At 42.3% G+C, this 26420-nt stretch overlaps 2 protein-coding genes across 3 annotated transcripts in view; one reads left to right on the top strand and one right to left on the bottom strand.

Moving 5' to 3' along the window:
* NRAP (nebulin related anchoring protein) overlaps positions 1–9239 on the top strand; it is a 51455-nt gene extending 42216 nt beyond the window's left edge. Inside the window, exons 35-42 of one of the 2 annotated variants that reach the window (XM_010173366.1) lie at positions 1160–1471; positions 3380–3484; positions 4172–4270; positions 4386–4490; positions 6061–6168; positions 6833–7144; positions 7379–7531; positions 8802–9239. In XM_010173366.1, the coding sequence (XP_010171668.1) occupies positions 1160–1471; positions 3380–3484; positions 4172–4270; positions 4386–4490; positions 6061–6168; positions 6833–7144; positions 7379–7531; positions 8802–8903 (1296 nt within the window). In that variant the 3' untranslated portion in view covers positions 8904–9239. The remainder of the gene's footprint in view (positions 1–1159; positions 1472–3379; positions 3485–4171; positions 4271–4385; positions 4491–6060; positions 6169–6832; positions 7145–7378; positions 7532–8801) is intronic. The other variant, XM_029086318.1, reaches the window with a different exon arrangement.
* Positions 9240–10519: 1280 nt separating this feature from the next.
* HABP2 (hyaluronan binding protein 2) lies at positions 10520–22464 on the bottom strand. The gene is made up of 13 exons (XM_029086317.1): positions 22335–22464; positions 19853–20014; positions 19188–19316; positions 17915–18025; positions 17346–17462; positions 16843–16962; positions 15678–15849; positions 15156–15250; positions 14783–15029; positions 13753–13895; positions 13272–13406; positions 11619–11764; positions 10520–10696 (listed from the first exon to the last, which is right to left on the bottom strand). The coding sequence occupies exons 1-13, from the start codon at positions 22462–22464 to the stop codon at positions 10520–10522; spliced, it is 1884 nt and encodes a 627-aa protein (XP_028942150.1).
* Between the last annotated feature and the right edge of the window lie 3956 nt (positions 22465–26420).

Here is a 26420-nt window from a genome sequence, read left to right as displayed (position 1 = left end):
AATACATGTCCCCCTAATTTCTGAAATAGAGGACACAAATCTACTTACCCTTAAAAATATCCTCTCATTTGTATTGTCATTTGCAAACACTTAGGCTTTTCTCAGAAAGCCTACGTTTATCCCTTCCTCACAAGAAATTTAATAAATTCTAAAAAAACCTGAAAATTAAGCTAAATTTAGTAAAAAAAAAGTCTTCATTTTGTGTAATATTTAGTTGCATATTTTATATTTAATGTGATAAAATATTAATATATTTCATGTGTATTTGTTTTATGAAGCAACTATTTCGAGCTGTAATTTATAATGTATACTTAACCATATTTTGCAGAGTGCTTTTGCTTACTGCTTCAGATCTGCTCTAAAGGGTACAAGTCCATAATAGAATTACATCCACTTACAACAGATCTGAATTTGGCCCTTCATCTTGGAAGCACTTTATAAACATTAGCTACTGTAATTTAATCCCCACAACTCTCTTGTGTGGTAGATAAGTGTTATTATCCCATTTCAACTACATTATGAACTCTTCAGGGCCCAGGCCTTCCCTTTAAAGTTCCAAGCACACTGTTGATGCTGTATAAATAATCATTATCATCATCATCACTATTTCACAGAGAGGATAAATGCAAGATCATAGGGAGAGTCATAGTCCCAGCTAAGATGAGAATGAGGGGTTGCTGGTGCTTATTCTTGTGCTCAGACCACCATCTTCAGCTTCTCAACATAGTTATTGATCCAGGAAAACTGAATTTACTCTTTAAAATAGCTGGGTGGCATTTGCAAATCTGAAGGCTATAGAGTGCATGGTGTTCCTCTTTTGCATATATTTTTTCCTTTTGTTTGCTTCTCTTATGTTCTTATTGCTTGTGATGGGAATACTGTGAGAGATAGTAAAAGTACATGATCTGAGGTTAAATATGATGAATGCTTTGGGCATATTCAAAGAATGTATTGAGTTGTACTTAACTTTAATATTGCAACTACTGTGGTATTTAAATTTGAGAGCAATAAGAGATTCAGTCAATTACTTTCTAGTGCTGCATACCTTGGCTGTTTTTACAGACATCATAGATGTTTCAGTGACTTATGCTAAGTTATTTAGCTAGAGTAACCAGTCTAAGTTTGGCACTTTTTCACTTTTATCCTTTTTTATTTTTAGTACCAATATAAACACAACTTTGTGATGGAGAGAGGAAAGCACATTGGTGCCAGAAGTGTCCTGGATGACACCAGGTTGCTGCATTGCTTACATGCTGCCAAATTACAGAGTGAACAGGAGTATAAGAAGGGTTCTCAAGAAGTGTGGTCTCATTACCATCTGCCCATGGACATGGTGAATCTTGTCCATGCCAGGAAAGCCCAGGCATTAGCAAGTGATCAAGATTACAGAAAGAGGCTCCATGAATTTACAGCACTCCCTGAAGACATGAAGATGAAGTGGGCCAAAAGAGCCCACATGCTACAGAGTGAGGTAAAGACTTTCCCTCTGTTAAGAGCAAATTGAATTTAGCAATAACAAAGCTTTGAGCGACTGGCACAAATTGTGTGTTCACATTGGGCAGTGTTTTTAGAAAGACCATTTGGAAACTTGCATGTAGCAGCAAGATACCTGATAGCTCTTCACATATGGGATATATGCGGTTCAGAGGTTCTCGTGTTATGAACCTGATGGAAAATCATTGTGATCCATGTCACTTATTCTAGAGCTGAGGGATATACACAATCACTTCTCAGCCAGTTTGGACCACAGCCAGTCAGTGGTTTGACAGCCACTGCTGTACATGCAGAATTCTCTGAGCAGAGGGTTAAATGCTCAGAGGTTGATTTGGGATATGTTAGAAGGTCATTTTGCAAACATAAATGGTCGTATCAAATAATCAGTTCCCCAGATGTGATGGCAGAAATTGCTCATGCAAATGTAAGTTCAGACAAACTGTGATGATGGAAATGATGGAATCTCAGCATGGGCCACATCCATGCTCACTTTGCCTTAGCACGTACCTGTGTTCAGGGACAAGCCCTTGTCTGTACCAGCTTTCAAACAGATGTAGATATTGAGTGCGTACATAACGCTGCATGGATGCAGGTAGCTGTCTTTTGAGAATTCAGGGTCCAGTGTCTTTAGCTGCTTTGTAGCAGGTAGCTGTTTGGGTGTTTTTTGTTTTGTAAGAAAAGAGGCTGAATGATTCAGCAAGGAAGTGAAAGACTGTTCAGAAATTTCTCCTAACTCTTTATAGGTCTTTAGAGAATGACAGGATATTTGTTGGATTTAGTCAGGTTTGGTGAGCAGGTATTAACACATATTCCTGCTATGGAAGTCAGAGTGGCAATCAAAGCACCAGAGAGTTTCTATCCTTCTTTCTTACTCAGTGTACTTGCTGTCTGGTGTCATACATGTACTCTTAATTGCCAGAACTTTTTTGGGATATTCTTGGGATGGTATAGAAGCTGTTGCTAGATGCAGTTCTTTGCCTTTCCAACTCCCATTCCTGTCTTTTCCTGTAATGGCTTAGATCCACATAGATAGGATTTTTTACTCTTTATTGGATGTATGGTGGTGGCTCACTTGATAGGAAAGTGGCATTTCGAGGACTTAGTCCTTGGACCCTAACAGTGTGTACTTCAGAGCTTGCCTACAATGGGACAGGATAGGAGATGAATAAGAACCTCAGCACTTGGCTCTTTGCCTTTAGACCCCACAGGTTAGGAATCCAGAGAAATGATGAGGTGCTTTTGTCTGATACTCTCACTGTCTAGTAAGAGTAAGGTACAGCATGCTTGGGCTAGCTGGCTGTTAGGTCCTTTTCCACATAGGGAAAAAAAAAAACCCAACCTGAAAAAATGGATGATTGGATTAAAGTCACACAGTGAGACACTGTCACTGTGAAGTAGGAGTCTGAATTGTTGGGACTGGGGGTACTTTACTGGTTTTCACTTTTTATTGGGTCTACCTTGTTTTCTTTACTAGATTAGGAGGCAGAGGAAGACTTTAATGTGAGTAAAGGAGGAGTAATGTGTCCTCCTAGAAATGAGGTTAATGAGGAAACATGCACCAGATAAAATAATTAGTATTCCTGACTTGAACTCACCTCAGAAAATCATTTCAAAAGGGGTTCTTTTACACCCAGTACAAACAGGTTATTACTTATTGCTTTGAGTCATACTAATTCACTCGTGGGGCCTTCTCTTGTAACTTGCATATGATACATTATTTAATTCCTAGTGGAATGAACAAATGCAAACAGTTTGGCTTTGCGATGTGATATGTGCATGGCAAATGAAAAACCTCAAAATGTTAATATGAATCAGAGAGTCTTTTTAAAAAACCTTAATAGCTGTGGATGCAAAACTGATAGCTAACGATTTTCATTTTTAACAGCATCGCTATAAATCAGACCTGAACTTCATGAAAGGAGTTGGTTGGATGGCTCTGAGATCTCCGCAGATAGAAAGTGTAAAGAAGGCTGGAGAGCTCATCAGTGAGGTAACTGATAAATCTTTCATGGGATAGCACGTCTGTAGGAATTGTTTACCATCAAGGCTCCTCGTTACATGACACTTACGAATGTAGCTTATCATTTCCTTTTGATGTGGGAGCCTGTTTATACAAGGTGTAAGTTACCAAGAAGCAGTATGGGAGATGCAAGTCCACTGTGTGACACCTGCTGAATATTTTCCATTCCGAATGAAACACAGGAGTATAAACAAAACGTGTAGCAATAAATAAATGCAGTAAACTCCATTATGAAATTCTAAGCAGGTGGTTATGGAAGTGATATAGAAAGATACAGCATTGACAACCACACTGAAGGGGCATTTGCCTGCTCAGTATCATGCATTAATGGTAAAAATTATGAGCTGTCAAAAGTGTAGCGTTTGAAAGCTTTTTGCATGTGAGTTTTCAGTGGGAAGTCCTTCTTGCACACATACAAAAAAAGAAGTTTGATGTCTGGGCACCACAGCAATGATACAGCAGCATCCCCATTCTGTAGCTGAAAAAGCAACTGAGACTTAAGCAGAACAATATGTTTTTAATTCTGTGGCTTCAGGAAGATGGCTTTTATGTTTTACTCCAGTTATCACACACTTGGAATTGTGATAGATCACTAACAGAAACATCCTTGTGTTTTTTTTCCTTTGTTTGTTTTTGTTGCCTCCTCCCCCTTCTCAGATAAAGTACCGTCAGAAGCCAGAAAGCTTGAAGTTCACTGCTGTGGTTGACTCTCCAGATTTGATCCATGCTAAAAATAGCTACCTCCAGTGCAGTGATGTAGGTTTAATTTTACTATGAGTGATCTTAACTTTTGTTGTACTATAATGCATAAAATAATTATCTTGACATTGCTTCCAGTATCAGTTGCATTCAATGACTTTTGACTCCACAGAGGCTGTATAAGGCTGGAGACTCCGAAGCCAGGCACAGATACACCCTGCCTCCTGATCATCCGGATTTTATCCGAGCCCGCCGGAATGCTCTTCACATCAGTGATGTAACTAAGCCTTTTACTTTGGGGAGTTGACTTGATAACTGTCATCAAGGAAAACAGACTTGCTTGGGAATTAAAAACTTTCACGTGTATGTAGAAGCCAGGTTCTCTGAGCCTGACCAAAACTGAAAAAGCCAGAGGCTATGGACAGCAAACATGTTGCTAGGTTTGGGCTGGAGGGATCAGAAAAACTCTGTTGATTTTTTGAGAATTGATTCTGCTTTCTAGGGCAGGGAGCTACTATTAAGGATTTCAGTCCTTCAGTATAGATATGGTTAGTTACAAATGTTAATCTTTTTACTTATGTTTGGGTGGGGGAGGAGAGAGAATCCTCTTTCCTTGACTGTGTAATCTACCTTCATGAAGCTGCAACACTGTGTTGAACTGATCCCTTAGGCACAGTTGTCATCAACCTGGATGCAGCTGAATTAGTGACTGGAATTGGTTTAAAGGGATTTCGTTTCCACATTATCCCAGAAAGAGGCACTCAGTCTATTCCTAATCTACTGTTCCCTGATTAAATAGCTGTTGTCCTTAACAGTAGGGTCAGAGTGACCTTAGTTTGTACGAAGCTTCAAGTTCCTTGTTTGGTGATATGTGCTTTATAGGTGAAAGAAACAAATAGGATTTATGTTCTTTGAAGTGATAGAGGAAAAGGTAAAAAGGCAAAGGGGTGATTGCACATGAAGGAAGGGTCAGCCCTAGACCTGTTAGCAGGGTGTACACCAATGCTTGCATTGCTTTTACCCAGGATGTCTTGCAGGGTTTCTGGCATCTCAGTTTACCTTCAAATTAAGCACCACCTAGCACTAAATTCATCAGTAAACCAGAAGAATATCTTTTGAAATGTGAAGTGGATTTTGTGCTTGTTTTCATATGGTCACAAACCCAAGAAAGGATGAATCAAAGACTTACAGAAAACAAGTGAATAAAATCAGAAAGGGACAGCCAAAAGTGTCAGCTAAGATACCATGGCTGTGTAGCAGAACCTGCAGACTGGAAGCTATTTTAGGAAAGCTACTAATGGATGAAAAACCAAATCTAGAGCATTTTCTTTTCAGGATGTAAATGTATTTCACATCCTCAAAGTCATATTAAATATGTTAGAACTGGTTGTTATTCCATATGAGTTAATGAAGCCACATGTGGCTGGGGATAGAGACAGGAATCATCTGAAAAGCTTGAAATAACTGGTGTTGAAATTATGATGCCATGAAACCCAAGACACTGCAAGTGGATGCATCAAAAGAGAGAATAAGGGCAATATCAATGCAATATTGATGTGATTGATGCGTCACAGTTTCTAATAGAAATTAAATCACATCAAAACCAACCACATTCAAGTACAAAAGGAAACCCTGGTGGCACTTTTCAGATGAGGCATTTTATCATTATGGTGAATAGAAAAGAAGTTGAAGTGCTATGGAACTGGATCAAAACCTTGGAGATGGTACTGATGACTCCTGATACAAATAAGCCCAGTAGGATAAAACATTTATTATTTCAGTTATGGGACTGCATTTAAGAAACTGCAGGGGGAAATGATTGTTTTTTTCTTTTCTTTTAAACACAGAAATTGTATAAAACATCTTGGGAACAGACAAGGGCATCTGGCTACGATTTTAGGATTGACGCGATCCCATTCCAGACAGCAAAGGCTTCAAGAGAGATTGCTAGTGATGTAAGAATTGTTCCGTTTCAAACACTTTCCAACCCTCTTCCCATGCCACACCCACCCTGTAAAAATTGGTGAATTCTGACGTAAGTGAACCTTGTTCTGGTTTGGGAAAATTGGTGACCCAGTGAAACCAAATACCTGTTAAGTGGAAAGATTTCCAACTAAAGGTTCCCATTAATAATGTCCAATACTAGGATGCTCTGTTTCACTTCAAAGAGTTATTCTTGGGAAGGAGGCATATTATAATGTAGTTAAATAAAATAGGTGGTAGGCTATGAATAGTTAAAGCATAGTCTAGAATAAAACGGGTCATCTTTGAACGCAGAAGACCACAGTTGGCCAGAAAGCTGAAGATGGAGGAGCTTCATTGTTTGAGCTGTGTATTAAGTGCACCCAGGAGTGTAACAATAAGAGAACTTCTGATTGCTTTTGAGAGATGAATATTTTGGACGCCCTAAGTCTTTCCATTCTTTTAAAAAATAGCACAAAGGCATTCTTCTAACGTGCCTTGTTGGATTATGAGATGTAGTTTGATATCAAACAAACCCTTGGCCTTTGTGCACTACAGGAAGCGTTATTGATAGCTAGGGGAGGGTAAGTTATTTCATAACAGAATTTGAAGGTAATTTGCATGTGAAAATGAGATTTTCCTCTGTACTTCCTGCAGTACAAATACAGAGAAGCCTTCCTGAGAGACAGAGGCCAGCAGATTGGATTCCTCAGTGCAAATGATGATCCCAAAATCAGGCATGTCCTCAGAGTGGGGAAACTCCAGAGTGACAACCAATACAGGAGTGGGTATGCCCAAAACAAGGCACAGTTCCAGAGTCACCTCAACCAGCCAGGATTCCTCCATGCTAAGAGAAGTCAGCAGCTTGCAAGCAATGTTAACTACAGGCAGCCTTTGCACCGATACACTTGTGATCCTGAGCAACTCAATGTGAAGCATGCAAAGCAGGCCTACAAGCTGCAGAGTGATGTAAGTGTGGCTGAGTGACATTGTCCTTCCAAGTGCTGGGAGCTTTCTGTGGCAATGGCTTTGCAGACCCTAACTATCAACAAAATCATGTTCTTGAAAGAACTACAATCTGTTTGCTGAAAATTAACAATTTATTATTGACCGCGATGCTCTTTATTTACCCTCTCTTGAATATCCAGGGCATGTGGTTTGGTTAGAGCCAAACAAACTATGGTATGTGTTTCATTCTCCCAGGTAAAATACAAATCTGACTTGAACTGGCTCAAAGGCATGGGCTGGACTCCTCCAGGTTCTTACAAAGTCGAAATGGCAAGAAGAGCTGCTGAGCTGGCGTACATTCGGGAAAGGGGATTGCAAGGTGCTTCTGCTCAGTATGGACCTGGAGTTGTAAGTAGAGTAAACCATTCTTCTCACAAATCCCAGCAACGCTGTTCTCTAGAAGGCAGGCAGGCAGGCACACATCCTGTTTAATAGTTTTGAATGCTCCCAGACTACAGTTCTCCCTATTAATTGAACAGAATATGTATACTTCCCTCATGAAGCTTTGCGGCTTTGTGCACATCTTAATTTGAAGGAACCTCTCAAGAGAATTCAACACTGTCATGGCTGAGGAATTCCTATGGGGAACTAGGAAATGCCACAGGATAGGATTTACTTGTACTATGAGATGTGTTTCCCTTAATTTATGGATGTTGTCAGATTTCAAAGCATCATGGTATCTCCATGGAGAGCAGAAGTGGAGGTGGAAGGCACTCCCTTCTCTTATCCTACTTTCAGCAAGACACCATGTGTTGCCATGTAATTAGGTGTTGCCATGTAATTTCCACCAGCAACTGTATTGACAGGCTCAGTGTAGACTCCTAACAGCATAACGTGTGCTGTGGGAGGCTCCCCAGTACTGTAGGAGGCTTTTTGCAAAGGGGGAATGCTCCAGCCTCCCCCATCTCTGTTCATCTTAAGATGTAGGAAATTACAAGCTGGGATGTTCCAGGTTTTCCTTCTCCCTACCTCTGCAGGGATGACCCCCAATCTGCAGTGTCCCAGCCCAAGAGAGCAAAAGTCCATACAGGAACCTTGTAGCCCCCATAGTTAGGATACATTAAGTTACGACAAAAGAGAAGCTCTGCACATTAAATACTTGTTTATTTAAGTTTTAACTTTGGCAACAAGTCAAACAATAAATCAGCCCAAGAGAAACAGGACATATCCATGATTTACATTCCTGTCTGAAAAGTTACTCAAGAAATAAATTATAACTGTGGTTGAAGAATGCAGGCAGTGGAGACTGCAGGCAATATCTTCTTAAACCCTAGGTATGATAGTGATCTGATGCTCCCAGGGAAATCTACAGGTGTGCAATCCACCTGGAACTCAGGTGTTTGCTGGTTTGCTCTTCATTTAGGGCTCAAATTAGAAATTAGGACTTGAGCACATTCAGTCCTTTGATATGTGTAGTATCCAACTTACATGAACAACACAATTTTTTACACTTTTCCACTGCAGAGATTTGCTCAGTGCACAGCTGGGATTTAGATTTTGCCCATTTCTTTGCCAGTTGTGGTAATTTTGAATGTGTAAATGTTTTTATAGAATAATAGTCAAAACCTTCTCCTGTCCACTGGCTGTCCTCACAGTTTACTTGGGATTGATTTTACAGGACCATTTAGAGACGGAAGGATCTCAGCAAGTCACAGTCAACCCTGATGCTTCAGAAATTCTGCAAGTCAAGAGAAGGAAAATGCAGCTGTATCAGAAGTAAACAGAAAAATGATATAACACAAATAGATTTTCATCTTGTCCTGCAAATCCCGTAGCTTTTCCAGGTTTCTGGGAAGTATAATAGATGGCATCTAAGAACTTTTTGTTTTAAAAAGCAACTTAAACATTGCAATTTATAACTGATAATTTTATTTTTGTGTGGGTACTTTGTGATTTATAACTGTATGCATTACACAATCTGATTTTTATTTAAAGCTGTAAATGAAATTAGTACTAGGTGACTGGCAGGCTCAGCTTTGTACTACAGATGAATGAACTTGATTGGTAGAATATAAAATAATTTGTACTAAATAAATCAGGTGAATCTTATTGCATACTTGTAATCTCTGGAGATTTTTATGTTCCTGGATTATTGTCACTATTGACCTAAGAGAATACAAAAGTGTGATTCAGGGGAATTAGCAGATGAACAACACAAAGGCCAATGGAAGCAAAGTTATCACTGACTAACCAAGGCCATGTCTTTTAGCAAACACCAGGGAATTTGTTCTTGATTAACAGGATGTATTCAGATCACATTTAGTTCTTCAGTCTTTTTCAACTCTTCCAAAGCAAAAAATCAGAATTAGTTAGTTAGAAATTTTTGCAATAGGCATAGGTATGATAGATTAGATAGAACTTAAAGAAGGTTGTAAACTCTGGAATTCAGATGAAAGACACGATACTATTTTAACATATTGACTCTTCACAAATGTCTATTCTTTATATCCTGGTTTAATACCAGTCCTCTCATTTTCAAATTTCTGTATAGGGTTGTAGAATCATTGGACAAAAAATACACATTCAACTTGCAAAACTTGTGAAAACTCAATAATTATCCAATAGCTTTAGACACATTTTTTAAATGGGATTTGATACCCTTTTGGTCTCAGTGGTATGAATTGAAGTTAGGGACGTATGTACCATTCTAGATCTGGAGCATAGTAAGTAATTATCCTCTTATCAGGGATAAAGTAGATCATTCTAACAGTGATTTCTTTTTCTATCTGGAATGCATCACTGATGGAATTTACGGTTATTTGCTCTACAGAAGTACTTTTAAAAACAACTCTCCTGCCTGATCCTCCCTTCTGAGATGATTCCATTGGCTCCAGGCTTGCAAACCACAGGCACATGATGAATTTTATGTATGTGAAAGGGGGCAGTGGCTTTAGGAGCACACACCAATTGCTTTGAGGTGTCAGGGTCCAGTGAGTGCAGAAAAAACACACCTTAGCCAGGGGCAAGAGGGGAAGAGGGAAAGGGTGGCAGCAGCTGAGCCTGCAGAATTTTCAGGGCTTGAAAAGCAAAGCTGGAAACATTGATAACTGCAGCTCTGATTGATTTGGGGAAGAACTGGAGTTGCTTTACTTTCTGATCTGTTTTGCCTACAAAATGTGGGCTTATTTCAAAGTCCCCTATCCCCAAAGACAGGAAAACTGTCACTGACATTCCAGCAAACGCTCCAAGTCTATTTTCAAGGTGGTGATGAAGGCTGCCCCATGTAGGGCATGAGAAAATATCAGTAATGTTTTTGGTCAAAGAGGAGGAATTTAGGGAAATAATAAAAACAAGTAAATATCTCAAGCTTACCATTTCTTACTCCAAGGATGTCTCCTAATAAAGTGATCTTGACTCAGACCGAATTTTGGATTTAATCCAAGTGAGAAATGTTGTCACCTGGGTATAAACTCCTGGCTTGTTTTTTAACCCGCACCCATCACCCCAGCTCACAAGGCCATAGACATAGTAGGAGCCATTTTCTACACAAGTTAGAGGGCCTCCAGAGTCTCCCTGAGGAGAAAAAACAAACATGTTCAAAACATGAAGCAAAACGTTAACCAAAATAAGAAAGCTCTTCTCCCATCATAAGACTTTGAAGTAGCAATGATGTTTTCCTGTCAGATGTACCATCAGATGCTGCTCAGTCCCTGAGTAGGCTTGCAGTTCTGGAACCAGGTCAAATGATACCAAACTTTTTGGATGTAAGTTTTTGTTTGTTCAAGTCTGTGACATATATCTGACAAGGTCATATGCAATTTCCCAGGCATGAAAGTACCAGGCATTCAGTGCCTGAGCTCAGAAAGATAAAGATGTGATCCTTGGCATAAATGAAAACACTTGATCTCTCCTACACCCTTAAAATAACTTCAGTCTGAGCTGCTTGGTCTCTTTTTTTTTGTTTGTTTGTTTTATTTTGTTTTGTTTTATGGTGATTTCTATTGTGAAATATGCTTGCAGCAGTAGTTTGCACCTCAGGAGGCATTGTTCAAACTCTTCCCTGTCTTACGACAGTGTAAATATAAATTTGCTTCACATTTGCACTAGCTGTAATGAAAAGAAATATCAGTCTTGACTTTCCCTGCAGGTCTGAGCTCTGACAGTGAAAATCAGATCGGAATTGGTGCTCATGGCAGAGGCCATAATAAAATTGAGAGAAAAAAAGGGAAAGTTTTCAGGTTATTATGACAAACTGCCTCAGAAGCCAAACTTTCCAGTCTAGTCTCTAGCTTCCATAGATCTACCTGTGGCTGACAGTGACAACATTAGCTCTAGGGATATACATCTCAAACTGTACTGAAGAAAGACGATGGCTGTTGAAATACTCTGATGGGAGAAACAGATACATGTGCAGTACCCTGCCAAAGCGATTGCTCTGCACAGCCTGACTATTTGCACAAAAAATTAGTGTTCAAATACAGAAAAAGCAACAGACCTGACAAGAATCAGCTCGGGGTCTCTGATGATTTCCTGCACAAAACATGCTTTCATCCAGTTTGTGATCATATGCTCTGGGTGCGTTGCATTTCCTCTGCGAAATCAGCTTGACACTGGCATCTAACAGCTGATGGGATACTTCATCTATGGGATGTGCACCAAAAAAATTGAGTCATCTTCCTCCCAATCCTATTACGTGTTGTCTTTGTTCAAAATACAAGCTTGCTTGCCATTTGGGTGGGAAGGGGGAAGAGCATGGGGGGAAGCATGGGCTAGCCTGGGAAGAAAAGAAGTATCTGTATGAAATTGTAAGGGTTAGAGTTGGAGCCTGGAAGCTTCACTTAGGACAACGAGTTGTTGCCTGAATAAAAGCAAAGTCAGGTATTCAGAATTTGGCTCTGATCAGCTCTACCCGTGTAATTCTGCTTTCCAAAGGTGCTGGTTGTCTGCAGGTCCCAGTGGGACTTCGAGCTGCTCAGCACTTTTCAGACTGGTGCCATTAGATATTTTAACATGCAAGCTAATGAAACAGATGAAAACTGAAAATCATACAATATTTAAGGGCAATGATTAATTATGGTGAATCTAAAGACATAACTTGACATCTAAAGGCAATAGCCAGGGTTTCAAAGCACTACATCTGTAGATAATTAAAGGTGGTTTATAAGTTTGGTTCTGCTTGAGTTTCAGGAAATATTCCATTTCTGCAGTGATTTCCTGAAATGCTAATAATAGCTCTGCTCAAAGAAGGAGCCATCTAGTTTGAACATGTACAGGGTACTTGATATTCTTTGTTGGGGAAAAAAAAAATTCCCCGTACCTTTTCTAAGAGAGACTTTTTATTTGGAACTTTTAAAAAAATGTCCATTAAATTCTGTTGGTGCATTCTGATCAAATGAACACTCTTGTCTCTTGTGGACTTCAATGAGAGTTACATCAGAAGGGAGAATTTGGTCCTATGTATCGTATGAGGCTGTATCAGTCACAAAGCACTAGGACACCCACTGCAGCCTCAGTGACACATTTTCCTTCTGCTGCTTTACAGCAACACATCAATCAGAACATGAGAAAATGCATTTTTCAGAAAATTGCCATTATCTCTTTTTAAGCATAGTAATTTCTCCCCTTAGGATTTACTGTGGTCAGAAAAGGTTTTGGATAGAGTTGGTTGAACTTGAAAAGCTTTGGATTTTTTTTTTTTTTTTTATTATTTTTCTGTGCATCTGAAGATCCAGATGCTGCTTCTGAAAACCTTGATCTGACCCAATGGGCTGGAAGACCATGTGAAAGTTTCTGTCATTCTTGGTCCTGTCTTGAAACTTACAAACTGTACAATAGCCTCTCTCTTGATACCTTCTTGCTTCTGTTGCTAGCTTCAGATGAAACCATGACATGGTGTGTCAGATGGCAAGTGAAAAAAAGTGTGTTGGGGATTTTTTCAGAACTCTGAAAGCTTTGGTTGGTCTAGCAACTGGAGATTTTTGCTAATGAGTAATTTCCATGGTAGAGTCTAGGCATCCTTAGTTTTAAATTCCATGTCTTGGTTTCACTAAGTGTCTAGGTCCACATTTGGGTCTGGCAATTGCTACGGAAAGAACCAGCCCACCTTGCCACAGAAATACCCACCAAAATCCAGCTAGCCCATAAATACCTGTCTCTGTCACGCCCCATCCCGAAATGAAGCAGTCAGTCCCAACAGGAAAGAAGTCGGTAGGCAGACATGCTGTTTTCACATACTTTGTTTCCACTGCACAGTGACCATCAACTGGCTTCAGTTTAAGTAGTGCTAGAGAGAAGACAAACAACAAGAAGAATTTGTAGCTAATTTTAATTGCTAGCCATCACTTTCAGCCTGTGACCCATCCCTCTGCAAACCTGCACAGACCTGACTTGCTATTTGCATGACATGCTGGTTCTGCCCCTAATTTTTTACCTTCCCCCACCAGTGGCTTCTGCCTGCCCATCACAATTCACATCACAAAGATTCAAATAGGTCTAAACCACAGTTTGGCCTAATTATTTCCAGCATCTATTCTCAATGGGAATTTTACATTGACTTTAGTTGGAAAGAGGTGCTTCAAACCACTCAGTTCAGAGGTGAGCCACATGAATGTTCAATAAAATGGATTTACCAATATCATTGTGTGGGACACCATCCTTCTCTCTGTATTGGTAATGTACGATGATCTTCTCCACATCAAATATTTGCTCTTGATGCTCTCTCTTCTTGAGGTCTTGCTTTCCAAGGGCTACTTGGAGATCTTCTGCTTGTCCTCTGCAAAGAAAAAAAGAAAAAGAAAAAAAAAAGTAAATGACATGCAGACACTGTCTATCAGTGGTAACAAAAACCTGCATCTTTAGTATCTGCAAGTCAAGAAATTGCTTTCTCTTGTAGATCATGGCCAGAAAATTTCCTAAGGTTGTTATAGGAGAGCTTAGTCAGGGAAGTGGTGGTGTTGGACAATACATGTGCCCATAACTTGTTGCGGTCATTAAAGAAAATGGTTTAAAGCTGCATAAATACTCCTTTCTTTGCATTTTGGCAGTGTAGCAGTGGGCACACAGTCTGTTACTGTGGCTGTGGTGATGAGTGGAGCCATGGGAGTAGAATTGCTTGCCATTGTCTGGGCATGCTTAAAATCCTCTGTGCTGGAATGATCTCCAGTGTGTAATTTACTAATTTCCAAGCATAGTGGTTTCCAACCTGTTCAACAAAAATGTTGAAGGAAATGTCATATACTAAGCTAGCTGGCACATAAACAATTGAAAGCAAAAAACGTATTTTGGCTGTTCTGGAGATCTTAATTTTGATGTAACATGTGATGTTTCTTATAGTATCCCAATGTCCCCTGAGGTTATCATGGCGTCTTTCTTTCATACATTGCAAAACTTTGTTACATTTCTCCTCTTTTCCTCTCACATGGCTATTTTAACTCATTTTAGGTGAGTGCGAAGTAAGTTTAATTTGCTATTCCAGCAAGCACAAATTTTAAGTATATTTGTGTTTTCATGTATGAGTTCATTTTTTCACCTATATGTTCTCCTTTCAGTTTCATTCCCATCAATCATGTGGATTGCAAATAATTTGGATTCCAAACTGTCTTTAAAAATTATCCTGATTTTTATACCTTTATCTACCCCAGGCATAGGACATGCACCTACTCAATGCAGTGCCCAGCAGTAAGAACCCAGCAGGCTTTAATTAGCACTCCACCACAGAAATGTCTGCTCCTTTTTGAAGTCTTTCTCTGCAGTGATGCCATCCAGGGATGTTTGCCAGCTGTAGTCTTCGCTCCACCATAGATCCTCTTGAGTGGCCTTTGAATTTCTGGTTGTCCACATGTTTGGAATATTTCATTTGATCCAGGTGAGTCTGTTCGGCTGTCTGTTGGCAATGGGATGTTTTCAGCTGCATTGGAAGAGACAGCAGATGTACAATGCAGAGATAATATCAGACTACAAGAGTTAAGTAACAGGGGGTCATCTGCTGCTCTGGACCACCTACACGTTACCAAACAGCTCACTAATTCTTTACCTGTTCCTGAGCAGGGTGAAACATCACAGAAGTCCCATTCCACTTTGTGATGTCTTCTGATGTAGCACCAGGGCTTCTCATCCTCATCAGGATTCCTGAAGGGAACAGTTGAGAGTGTCAGAGCCAATGGGGACAGGAAAATCTCCATGAAACCAGTGAAGGAGCTGAGAATGCTTAGGGGAGAAGCCTCATGCTGCCTTATGAGAGCCTCTTTCGTAAGATTTGACAAAGAAGGTGCCTGAGATAAGGGAGTGGGGCTTCTGCCATTTTACTATCCCCACACCTATCTTAGCCCTAAGAAAAATGAGGGGCTGATTCCAGGGAAATGAGGACTGCTTCTGGAAGCCTCACATCAGTTCAGTGACTTAGGGAATAGACCTCTAACATCCTGGTATTTTATAGGCATTCAGCGTCTAGAAAGACGCGAGATCTTGACACCATCAGTTTGCCAAATTCATGAGCAGTTTATCCTCAGTGCTCTCTTTGATGTAGACCTCTACAGTTGCTTCTTCAAAGTATTACCTGCAGAAGTTATGTTCACCAATGCCGTAGGAGTCTGCATCCTCCATAAAGGCATTAATCGGGTAGTCCAAGAGTAGCTGGGAATTCCAGTGCAGGCAGGTCTTGCCATTCACTGCTTGATTCACATTTCCTCTGTAGTTAGAGGAGGCCTCTTCATAACAATCATCCAGTCCTGTAGGAAGACAATGCTGATATGAAAATGGTTTTGTGTTGCTCCTTGCCCAAAGTGGTTCCTCTTCCTTCCCTTCCTTGCCCTACGTTCATTTTATGGAGGATCAGAAGGACCTACTGGGTCTTGCAGTGATATCCCTTATCCTACATAGGCCAGAAATAACAGTAGTGTCCCAACATCTGTCCAGTTTGAAGCCTGATTGACTTCAAATGCTTGAAACCTCTTTGCATTGTAAAGATCTAGAAGCTAAGAAGCGTCTTAATGCCAAAGCAGAATCTCTCCGTCAGTGGCCTGCACAAGAAATGGTACTGGCAGGATTAGACAGAAGTGGTCACAGAGCTGCTATCATGCTAGGGCAATGGATGTGCCAAAAGGAAGTCTGTGGAGTTGTGAACCTAACCTGTATGAGAGGTGGAGGAAAAGCCACCTACAATGTGGAGCAGGTAGTGGTACATGGAGATTGAAGTGCAATCAACTTTTAAAAGAGAAAGAAAAAATTTCTTCTCCTTGGAAATGTGTGGGGTGTGGTGCCCATGGTGGTGCTGCAGAGGCAGAAGGCTCTCCACACAGGCTGGGGTAATCCCATGTCCTTGGCCATCCATCCATGTCTCAGTGGCTGTCCTTCCAGCCTGAGGAGTCACAGGCTGAATCACATGGATCTTCACTATGTCAGCTTTTGGGTGTTTAAGGAAAGCCTGACATTCCTTCTCCATGGGACACCTGCAACCTCTGGAAAAAGTGTGCTCGCTCATTATGTAGTGGTGGGACCTTGCTGAAGCACACTTGGAAAACATCAGTACGGGAACTGTTTGGAGCCCCTGTGCTGATGGGGGCTGCAGAAGTCAGCCTCTTCCTCCAACACTCTCCCAAAGGAGACTGATGCCCTGGTGCAGTCAGGTATTTGGTGCAACAATGGCATCAATCAGTTTGACTGCAGAGTGAAGCCAGCCCTTGGTTCTCTGAAGGCTTCACCCATACCGAGCTGTGACGTACCGATCTCACAGAATCTCCCTTTGAAAGGTTCGGGGCACTTGCAGGTGAATTTCGATCTGATTCTGTGCCGTATGCAGATACCTCCATTCTTGCACGGGTTTGGTCTACATGGTGAAGATGCTGTCAACGTGGAAAACACAGAACACCCTTGTCACTCTGCTGAACACTATACAGCCACTCGCATGCCCGATGGAAACTGGGGAGAGCTGCCACTTAGCCTGTTGGCTTCAAGTTCTTATGAACTCTTGAAAAACACTTATCACCAGGGGTCTTACCAGTGACTGAACCACCACCCTGTAAATCAAGCATGACTCACCACTGACCAGCCCCATGGATGGGTGACTTGGGCTGGATGACCAGGGCAGGACAATCCTCTGCAGCGGGCTGCCTGTGATGTCCCACTGCTGACTATTTGTGGTGAGGTGACCTTGCCATGCTGTCCCCACCACAAATCATTCAGCACCCCACTAAGTGGGACCCTTTTCAGATGGAGCTGTGCTCACCTTGTTTGCAGTTGGGCATCTTATAGGGGTGATTGCAGCTGCACTGAAAATAAGGAGGGGTTAATGTAATCAGGCAGTCTCCCTCGTGGCACCTCCTCTTTGAACACATGTCCTTCACTGTGGAAAACAGAGACATGAGGTACTTCATCAGTGTTTGTGTGTACACAAGAGCTGTGCCCTCACAGGGATCATGTGAAGACATGCTTTCTCCTGACACTCCAAGGAGGCTTTCATCTGTCTAGTGTGGACTTTCCATTTCCTTTCTTGTTCACATTATCTATGGAAAAAATCTGCAGGACCAATGAGTAGCTCACCTCTGCCCACCTGGCAGGGGATATAGGAACGCTTTCTGCACACCTGAAGTCTATTTTACTGGATACCACTTTAGACAGACTTTGGTCTGGGCAAGGAGCTGTGAGAGCTGAGAACATGACTGTGGTGGGCTGTCAAAACCCTCACCCCAGCAGACAGTGGGTTTATAAAGCTCTGTGTTTGCTCCCATTGAGAGAGCTGTAACACTTACATAGGTTGTCAAAATAAGGGGTGTAAATTAATAGAAGAGCAATTACCTTTCTCACAGGTAGTCCCAGCATATGGCTTGGGGCAGAGACAGCTGAAGCTGCTTCCTCTGTTTTCACACCTACCGTTGTTCTTGCAGGGGTTGGAGGAGCACGGATCTGCTAGGGTAAGGATGGAGATCTTTTAGTTTAAATTTCAGCTTCTCCACCTCCATCACCTGCTTTTTCTTCTCACATTTTCTGACTGCAGAAGGCTGTCTTCCTGGCCACAGCACCCCGTGTCACAGGCACTGCATTTGCACATCAGCTCATCAGCTGCAGGAGCAGCTGTGAATTTTTGCAGAGCCTATGGCAAGCTGTAACAGCTCTCAGCTTTGAGTCTGCACGTCCTCAGCTCCCTTTGCCATATCGACCATGGAGCTGTAACGGGGCATGTCCCTTCCTTGCTCAGGGCCAGATTTGTCTCTATGGCAGTGGCAGCAGCAGGTGCTTTAAGAGGCAGAGCTGGCCCTGGGCACCTGCCTTCATGCACTTCGTGTGGAGAGATCTGGATTTGACATTGCCTTGGTTGTAACATGGCACTAAATCTCCCCTGGAAAAGCCATCCACCACCACTATACTGTATAATACCCCTGTGGCTATGGCTGCAAGGGAGCAGGTCACTTCACTGCTCCTTACACCATGCTCAATCTCTCTACTCCAGACTGCCAGGAGCAATTGGTGTTGGGGACAGCCACATAGCAGCTCTGCTTTCTTTGTACCAGGGAATAACCCAGGGGATATTACAGGCAACTTCTTTGTCTCTTCTTTTGTGTTCCCTGAGCAATCTCAAGGATCTTTTCCTGCTTTCCAGAAGTTTGACAAAACAGGAAGAAGAGAGAAGAAGGAAGAAGAGAGAAGAAGAGAGAAGAGAGAAGAAGAGAGAAGAGAGAAGAAGAGAGAAGAGAGAAGAGACTGTAACTGAAAAAAAAAGGGAAACCTGCTCTACATTTGGTTCCCAGCATAAATACAGAACATATATCCCATGAAAACAGCAATTACATCTTACAGTGTCTATAGACAAATAAGCCTGTGCTTTTTTGTAGTAGCAATCAGAAATGTTCTGCATGATCAGAATCCATCCTGTGGAACCTGGAGATAAAAAACAGGCTCCTTACAAGGGAAATGCAAAGGAGAACACTGCAAACAATCCTCCTAACTCATCCCTTTGATGCAGGCATTTCGAGAGCAGGCTGGCAGCTGAGGCGTGCCACACTGTGCAAGCACAGAGATGGGGTTGGGATTTTACCCCTTCCTCACCTCCCTGCCCACCCCTCAGAGGTACCTTTTCCAGTATCGCTATAGCCAAAATATGCTTCAAACCAATCAAGATCCTCCGAGGACTGCTGCTGGAGAAGGGGGTCCTCCTCCGGTTGTGTGTACTCATCGTAGTACTCATAGGCATCTGCCTCATCTGCAGGGAGAGGTGAGAAGAGGATGGAAGAACAGAGGAATTAAAACTACTAGAAAGAGAGAAGGTATGAAAGAAGCCTTTCCATACTTAAAGGGGGACTATAAGAAAGATGGGGACAGACTTTTTAGCAGGGCCTGTAGCGATAGGACAAGGGGTAATGGTTTAAACTGAAAGAGAGTAGATTTAGACCAGATGTAAGGAAGAAATTTTTTACAATGAGGGAGGTGAAACCCTGGCACAGGTTGCCCAGAGAGGTGGTAGATGCCCCATCCCTGGAAGCATTCAGGGTCAGGCTGGACAGGGCTATGAGCAACCTGATCTAGTTGAAGAAGTCCCTGCTCACTGCAGAGGGGTTGGACTAGATGACCTTTAAAGGTGTCTTCCAACCCAAACCATTCTATGATTCTAAGTTTTTCCCTGGGATGGACAGTCCTTTTCTCCTTCAGCTCATTTGGTATGTTAGTAGGTCTAGAGCTTGCATCATCTTGAGGACTAAAGGTGCTGTTCAGCTCTTGCTCAGCATGGGCAGAGCTTACCCAGCACGGCCACCCCTGAGCTCCTCTGGCCCCAGCTCTGCCCTGGCTGCTGCTGCTCCTGGAGGGGTCCTGGCTGCTCAACCAGCTCCTGCAGCACCAGCCGGGACACCCCAGCAGCACGAGCTCCCTGCGCCGTACCACAGCCAAGGGAGATGCTGATGGCTGTTGTCAGCACAGTGAGAAGAGGAGATTTGGATTCCCACAAGAAAGGGTTTTCTTTGTCCAGCTGCTTTGATCATCAGCATCATCGCTGCTGCAGCACGAGGCAAGACCTTTGTTGGCATGTGAGTGCCTGTTGCATGTTGGGACACAGAAACCCATTTTGAGGAAAATTGGAGGGGAGCGAAGGCCCAAGGTACCTGCACACCTATAGAATCAGAATCATGGAATCATTGAGGTTGGAAAAGACCTCCAAGATCATCAAGTTCAACTGTCAACCAAACACTATCATGCCCAATAAACTGTTTCCTGACATGCCATGTCTACACGTTTTTTGAACGCCTCCAGGGATGGTGACTCCACTGCTTCCCTGGGCAGCCTGTTCCAATGCTTAACCTCTCTTTCAGTAAATAATTTTTTCCGATATATCCAATCTAAACCTACCCTGGTGCAACTTGAGGCCATTTCCTCTTGTCCTATCACTTGTCACTTGAGAGAAGTGACCAGTGCCCACCTCACTGCACCCTCCTTTCAGGTTGTTGTAGAGAGCAAGGAGGTCTCCCCTCAGCCTCATTTTCTCCAGACACAACAACCCCAGTTCCCTCAGCTGCTCCTCATAAGACTTGATCTCCAGACCCTTCATCAGCTTTGTTGCCTTTCTTTGGACACACTTCTATGTCGTTCCCCATCCACAAAACCCCTTTGGAGGAGCAAGGGCCTGGCACCTCAGACATCTATTGAAAGCCCATCCTTGCCTCAGTGGAACCTGTGGCCTCCCAGCAGCCATTGTCCTCCCACAGGCACAGTGCCAGCAGGACCCACAGCTTTACCAGCCCACGTCTGGGGGGCCGGTTGACTCAAGTGGGCTGGCAGCTCCTTGTACAGGTATGGCTGCTGCTGGTGGAAGCCGCGTCGGTGTTTCAAAGACAAGCTATGGTAATGAGCAAAGCTAAGCTACGTACAGAGACATTTTAAAGAGCTCTCCCCTAGGGCTGGACCGATGGCCCCCTGGATAATGCTCTGCCTTGAACTGATTATCGACTGCATTATCTTAGTTTTCTCTCCTCATTCATTCGCTTGCAGCCTTTATCTTTATTCTTTCTTTGCTTCTGAAAAAAAAAAAAATCCACTTTTGTACAGTGGATGTTTTATATTTCATATTAAAATAGAACCGTCTTTTTTTCTTCTTTTTTTTTCCTACATGCCAACTCTCCTTTCTCACTAAAAAAAAAAAAAGGGAAGAAAGTTTCACCTCATTTATTGCTATGTCAAGCCAAGACTCCTTTTCCTCAGCTCATTATTTCCACAGGAGCTGAGTCTCGACAGTGTGCAAGTGTTGCAGAAGTGTGTGCCTTGCTGAGGAACAGAAGAATCTCGCTGGAAGATAAGGACATTGTCTACAGCGAACAAAATTAAATTTAATGTGATATAGTTAAGAAAGGAAAACAAAAAGAGGGTTTTGCCTGAGATGCAGCCTGCAAGCTCACTTTGTCAGAGGGGAGATTTTGCAAGCGGACTTGAGTTTGAGGGAATTGTCTGAAGGAGTCTGATTTTGTTTCCTCGGTTTATTTTCAAAATCTTAGTGGGAAACGTTGGCTTTTATTCCACAGATGCTTTAAAGAAGTATTTTGAGGGATGGGGTAGCCCTTTTTATGGAAAAATATACCTCCTAAAAGTTATGAAGGATGAACAGGGGAGTTATGGCTGCCAAAAGCAGGCTGCAAACATGCCCAGTGTGCTTTACGGAGGCTGATGAAGACTCCCTTGAGTCAATAGAGGAAAAACGAATGCTCCAAATGAGCACGAATAGCTAAGACATTGTAGAAGCATCTACTCTGATTTTTAAACCAACTGCTCAGCGTTAGGAAATTACGGTACTGTCATTTAATTTTGTTACAATGACATTATTTCCTAGCAATGGATTAATCATTTATTAACAAGACTCAAATAAATTATTTGTTGACCCATTATGAACTATTTTAAGTGCACCTCTATGGTAAACCCCAGATGGACAATATGCAATTCACTTTTTGCAGTATATCTCTTTCTGACAGCTCTGCGAGGTGGAGGAGCAAAACCCCCCATTTGCACTGATGGAGATTTTGATCCCCAGGCTGTTTTTAGGACAGGCTAATGCACACCTGAGGCCAGGTTTGCACCTGGCAGGGTGTCTGGGTGGCCAGGGCTAAGGTTGAGTGGGCGACACCAAGTGAGTCCCTTATGGGCTGGCAATTGCCATTAAGTGAAACTTTATGACCAAGCCATGAAGTTAAGGGTGCACGTGGAAAGGGCTCAGAAAACATCAGCAAACCCTTTTGGGTACCCTGGTTCCCCATGTGAATAGTGGGAGTTGGGAAGTTGAGTTGCCTGGCCGTGAGACCAGCCAAGATGACGTGAGAGTGCAGCTGATCTGAGAAATCACCAGCATCCCTGCCTGCTCCATCACCATCCATCTTTATGAAACTGTGAAACAGAAATAGCTTCTATGGGTCATATGAATGATGCTTCCCATCTCCCAGCTACTCTGTGTCCTCCCCAGGTGCACGAAGCAGTGAAAAACAAAGAACAGAAAACCTTGACTTGGGTACATGGCATCAAACTAAAAGATGTCTTCTTATTTATCATTGCTTCGACACTTAAAAACTCTTTGGCTTCCACATCTCTTATTTAAGAGGTGCTCCCATTCCACTTTTTAAATTATTTATAACAAACCATAGGTTTAGTAAAGCAAAAACAACACTTTTATTATTTGAGTACATAATTAAGGCACAAAGTCTGATACACTGTTTGATTTAAACATATTACTAAATCAGAGTGTTCTTACTTTGTAAGTACTGGAAAACCTTAACATGCTTTAAAAAAGCAGTGATCTGACATTTGTCACTGAAATGTGACTATTACATGAAATTAAATTAGATATCCTGCATGCAAATTTTCAAAGAATAACTTTCCTCTGTGTAGTACAAAAAAAATCCCCCCATAATTGATAGGCAGAGATTGACTTTTAAAGCTTCAAATCAGCTTTGAGGTCTGGGTGATCTTTTAAACTGCTCGGGCTTTCATCTGCAGTTTTTCACATTGCCAAGAACTGTCAATCAAGCGATGGATTTCTGATCAATATCCCCTTGTTCATTAGCTTACACGGGCTCTCTGTTACAGAGAGAACAGCTATCCCAATGCCGGCATTCACACTGTTTTCAAAACCTTCGCTGGATCAAGTCATGACTAATGTTCCGAGTGGGAAAGTGATGCATTAGGATGCCATTGAGTGACCTGAATTGCGAGGTAACTTTGTTGGACTGCAGTTGTCAAGATGAGTGATGTGCAAAGTTAAAGCCTATTGCCATCACACATCAAGAGAACCAGAAAGTACCCAGCATTTATTCAAGCTCTCTGAACCTCTGGGGACTGACTGAAATCTGGCCTAATTTAGGCAGAATGAGTTTTCCTGCCACCTTTCTAAACACTTTTTGTCTCTAGCTCTGAGAATAATGTAATGTTATTTTCATGAGGCTGAAATCCTGCCTGTATTTTAAATAATGAGATGTCCCCATTTAATTCTGCAGAGATGAGACCTCACGGTATTTCCTCCCTTCCACACGGGCTGTGGCTGGGAGTATCTGTGGCTTCAGACAGAAATTGCGGAAGAAGTGAGAGCAGCTAACAACAAAGCCAGCAAGCCTTTCAAACAGTTTTGTGGCTGCTACTTAAAAGCAGTTTTACAGTGCCTGTTCTCGGAGGGATGAGTGCCTAGTGAAGGCGGATGATGACGGCTGAAGGAGTGGGGACCCACAGGAGGATAGGGAGTGGGCGATTGCAGGGACAGTGGAAGGACAGAGGCAAGGACCATAAAGCAAAAAGGAGAGAAGGAATTTAAAAATTGTGAAAGCTCCATCATTGAAAAGCAAACTGGCTGATTTGCAGGTTTATGTGTAAATCCTGAAGCCAGCTACGTGGCCCTGTGGCCAAATACTTGCAGAAGCTAAACACTGAGCTCTGATGCACAAGTGATTTGGGTGTTTGTTTTCCACACACAGCTTGTTAGAAGAGCAACATTGACTTGGGGCAAGAAGCAGTGCTGTATGAGCTACAAGGCTGCTGGTCTCGCAGGTTTGAGTCAGAAGCCAAAATGCTGTTGGAATGAACAGGAATGTGGCTGAAGAATGAGGGCATAGTAAGAGCCACATTCTTTTTCTGCAGGAGAGGGAGAAAAAATAATGGAATACTTCATTAGCTGTAAATTATAAACTCAGGTCTAAGAGACACTGAAATCAAGAAAAGGAGGTGCAGGGCTTACCTGCAAAAACACTAAACTTAGCAATAAAACCATAATCCTCTACATAGTCCAAGTGGTCTGCAAAAGGATGTAAAAATCCTCACACAGTATCTACAGATCCTCACACAACATTCATCACAGCTCTTCTCTTATCAACATCTTAATGCTACATAACCTTCAATGATTTTTACTTGCATGAGCTTGTAAGCACTTTTCAAACCTTCTTGCACTTTGGAGAATACCTTGTGGAAATAAGTTCCACAGTTAGTGGTATGCTGCAAGGGAAAGTTGTCCTTCATTTATTTGACCTTCAATCTGCATGCAGAGATAGACTCTTTGCTTATCTTTCTGGGAGATTTGCAGCCCAGCACCATGACTTCTCCCCCAGTCTGGTACCCATTGTGTCACCCATGGGTCCCTAAAGCTCTGTTGAGCACAAGAGGCCACAGAGTGGCAGAAAAGTCCTGTCTTGGAACAGAACTGTGAGTTGCAGGTGCAATCCAAGAATACTGTATGATCAGCTGCAACTTGGTACTGCTGCTGAGCTTCTGGTTTGGGCACCAGTGTGCCAGACACACTCCTGGCTGGGATCCGACACAGTGTTGTCTCCTGCACCGACACAGAACACGTGCGGAGATCTGAACCTGCTCACCATATTACTTGTCCAAAGTGAAACAGACTTCTTACTTGATCACAGGCCTTATTTTAAACTCAGCAAAGCTGTGTATGAAGTTAATAAAACTCAGCACTGGGCAGTAGCGAAGGCTCTTGATGGACCAGGTTACCAGCCTCAGTTTTGTATGCAGAAGTTAAAATGAAGAAATGGAAACCACTTACCCATCAGCGGGTCAGCCAGGAAGAAATGGGAAGCCTGCATGAGATATAAAAAGGCAGAGAGTCAGTTTCTGGAGGGGAAAAAAAAAAAAAAAACAACCTGTTTGGAGCTTGGTTTATGGCACAAAGAACATCCAGATAAGCTCATTATCCACTTTGGAGCTAACTGGACTGGATTTTAGGAGCTCTTTCAAAAGATTATCAGAATGTCTTAAAAAGTTCACTGCTCCCAAAAACCTGTGCAGGAGCTCCGGTTGTTCTGAGCATCCAGGCCAAGCACACAGGGTTGGTGTGCTTTGGGAAAAACCTGTTCTGACCGAGTTCAGTTGCCTTTTTGCTTATTAAGCCACTGTGCACTTTGTCTAACTCCTCTGAGATACGGACAGGGGCCGTGCTCCAGTCGGCCACTAAAGCTGGAGGCTGGGATATGCTCGGGTAGGGCAGAGGGGAGGTCAGGCAGCATGGCACAGCCCAGGGACCTGTGCCTGGTGCAGCCAGTGGGTTCTGGACCTCTGAGCTGGAATGCTGTCAACAACCTTTGGATGGAGGAGAATATTTCTGGCATTTCCCGTGAGGAAATGCCATGCGTCTGACCTCCAACATGGGGCTCCAGCCTTTCCTTTTTGGCTCATGATCAAGGGCAAGTGACAAAAGGGAAGAGAAGAAGAAGGAAAACAGCTCTCAGCCTTTGAAGCGTGTGAGTGAGGTTTGTCTGAAAGAAGACACATTGACTCCACACCGGGATGCATCCCCTACATGATGGTTTCAGCTCGCTTTCCCTCCTGCTCTAAATCTCACCTATGGACAGGATTACCTGCCTCTGACAAGAATACTCGTGCTAACCACAGGTGTAAAGAAGGAGATTTGGAGCTGCTGTTCTTCATCTTTCACATGATTTGTCAGAAGAAAACATCTTTCCAAACAACTTAACACATGTACTAAAGACAAGATACATGCACACACATTCACACCTGATTATTATGTGTGTATCTACGCATTGCTACAGATACAATTAACTGTAAATATGTACCCTGTTTAGTTATGCATTAAATATAGAAATGGTATATAGAAGAAAGACATTCTCAGCTAACACTGATTGTGACTAAGAACAAATGAATCGGAAGCCATGAATAAGAAACAGGACAAAAAAAAAAAATGCTCAGAAGTCACATTTGCAAATATTACCTGGAATATATAAATGAATTTTTGCTTCGGGCACGTTTGCATCCCTCTTGTGTTTGAGCCAGGGAGAACAGACACTCCAGCTCTCCCCTTCCCACTGACTTTAATGAGAGTGAT

This window comes from Antrostomus carolinensis, unplaced genomic scaffold (assembly GCF_000700745.2).
Source record: "Antrostomus carolinensis isolate BGI_N321 unplaced genomic scaffold, ASM70074v2 scaffold3828, whole genome shotgun sequence".
Lineage (NCBI taxonomy): Eukaryota > Metazoa > Chordata > Aves > Caprimulgiformes > Caprimulgidae > Antrostomus > Antrostomus carolinensis.
This window is presented reverse-complemented; position numbering and strand designations above follow the sequence as displayed.

Excerpts from the sequence above, each read along its gene's own strand:
- HABP2 (XM_029086317.1), bottom strand. The coding sequence starts at position 22,464 with ATGGATGGTGATGGAGCAGGCAGGGATGCTGGTGATTTCTCAGATCAG. Across the intron at positions 18,026-19,187 it reads CTATAGCGATACTGGAAAAG|CAGATCCGTGCTCCTCCAAC; the intron begins GTACCTCTGAGG and ends TCCTTACCCTAG. Across the intron at positions 15,251-15,677 it reads GGTGAACATAACTTCTGCAG|GAATCCTGATGAGGATGAGA; the intron begins GTAATACTTTGA and ends TGTTCCCTTCAG.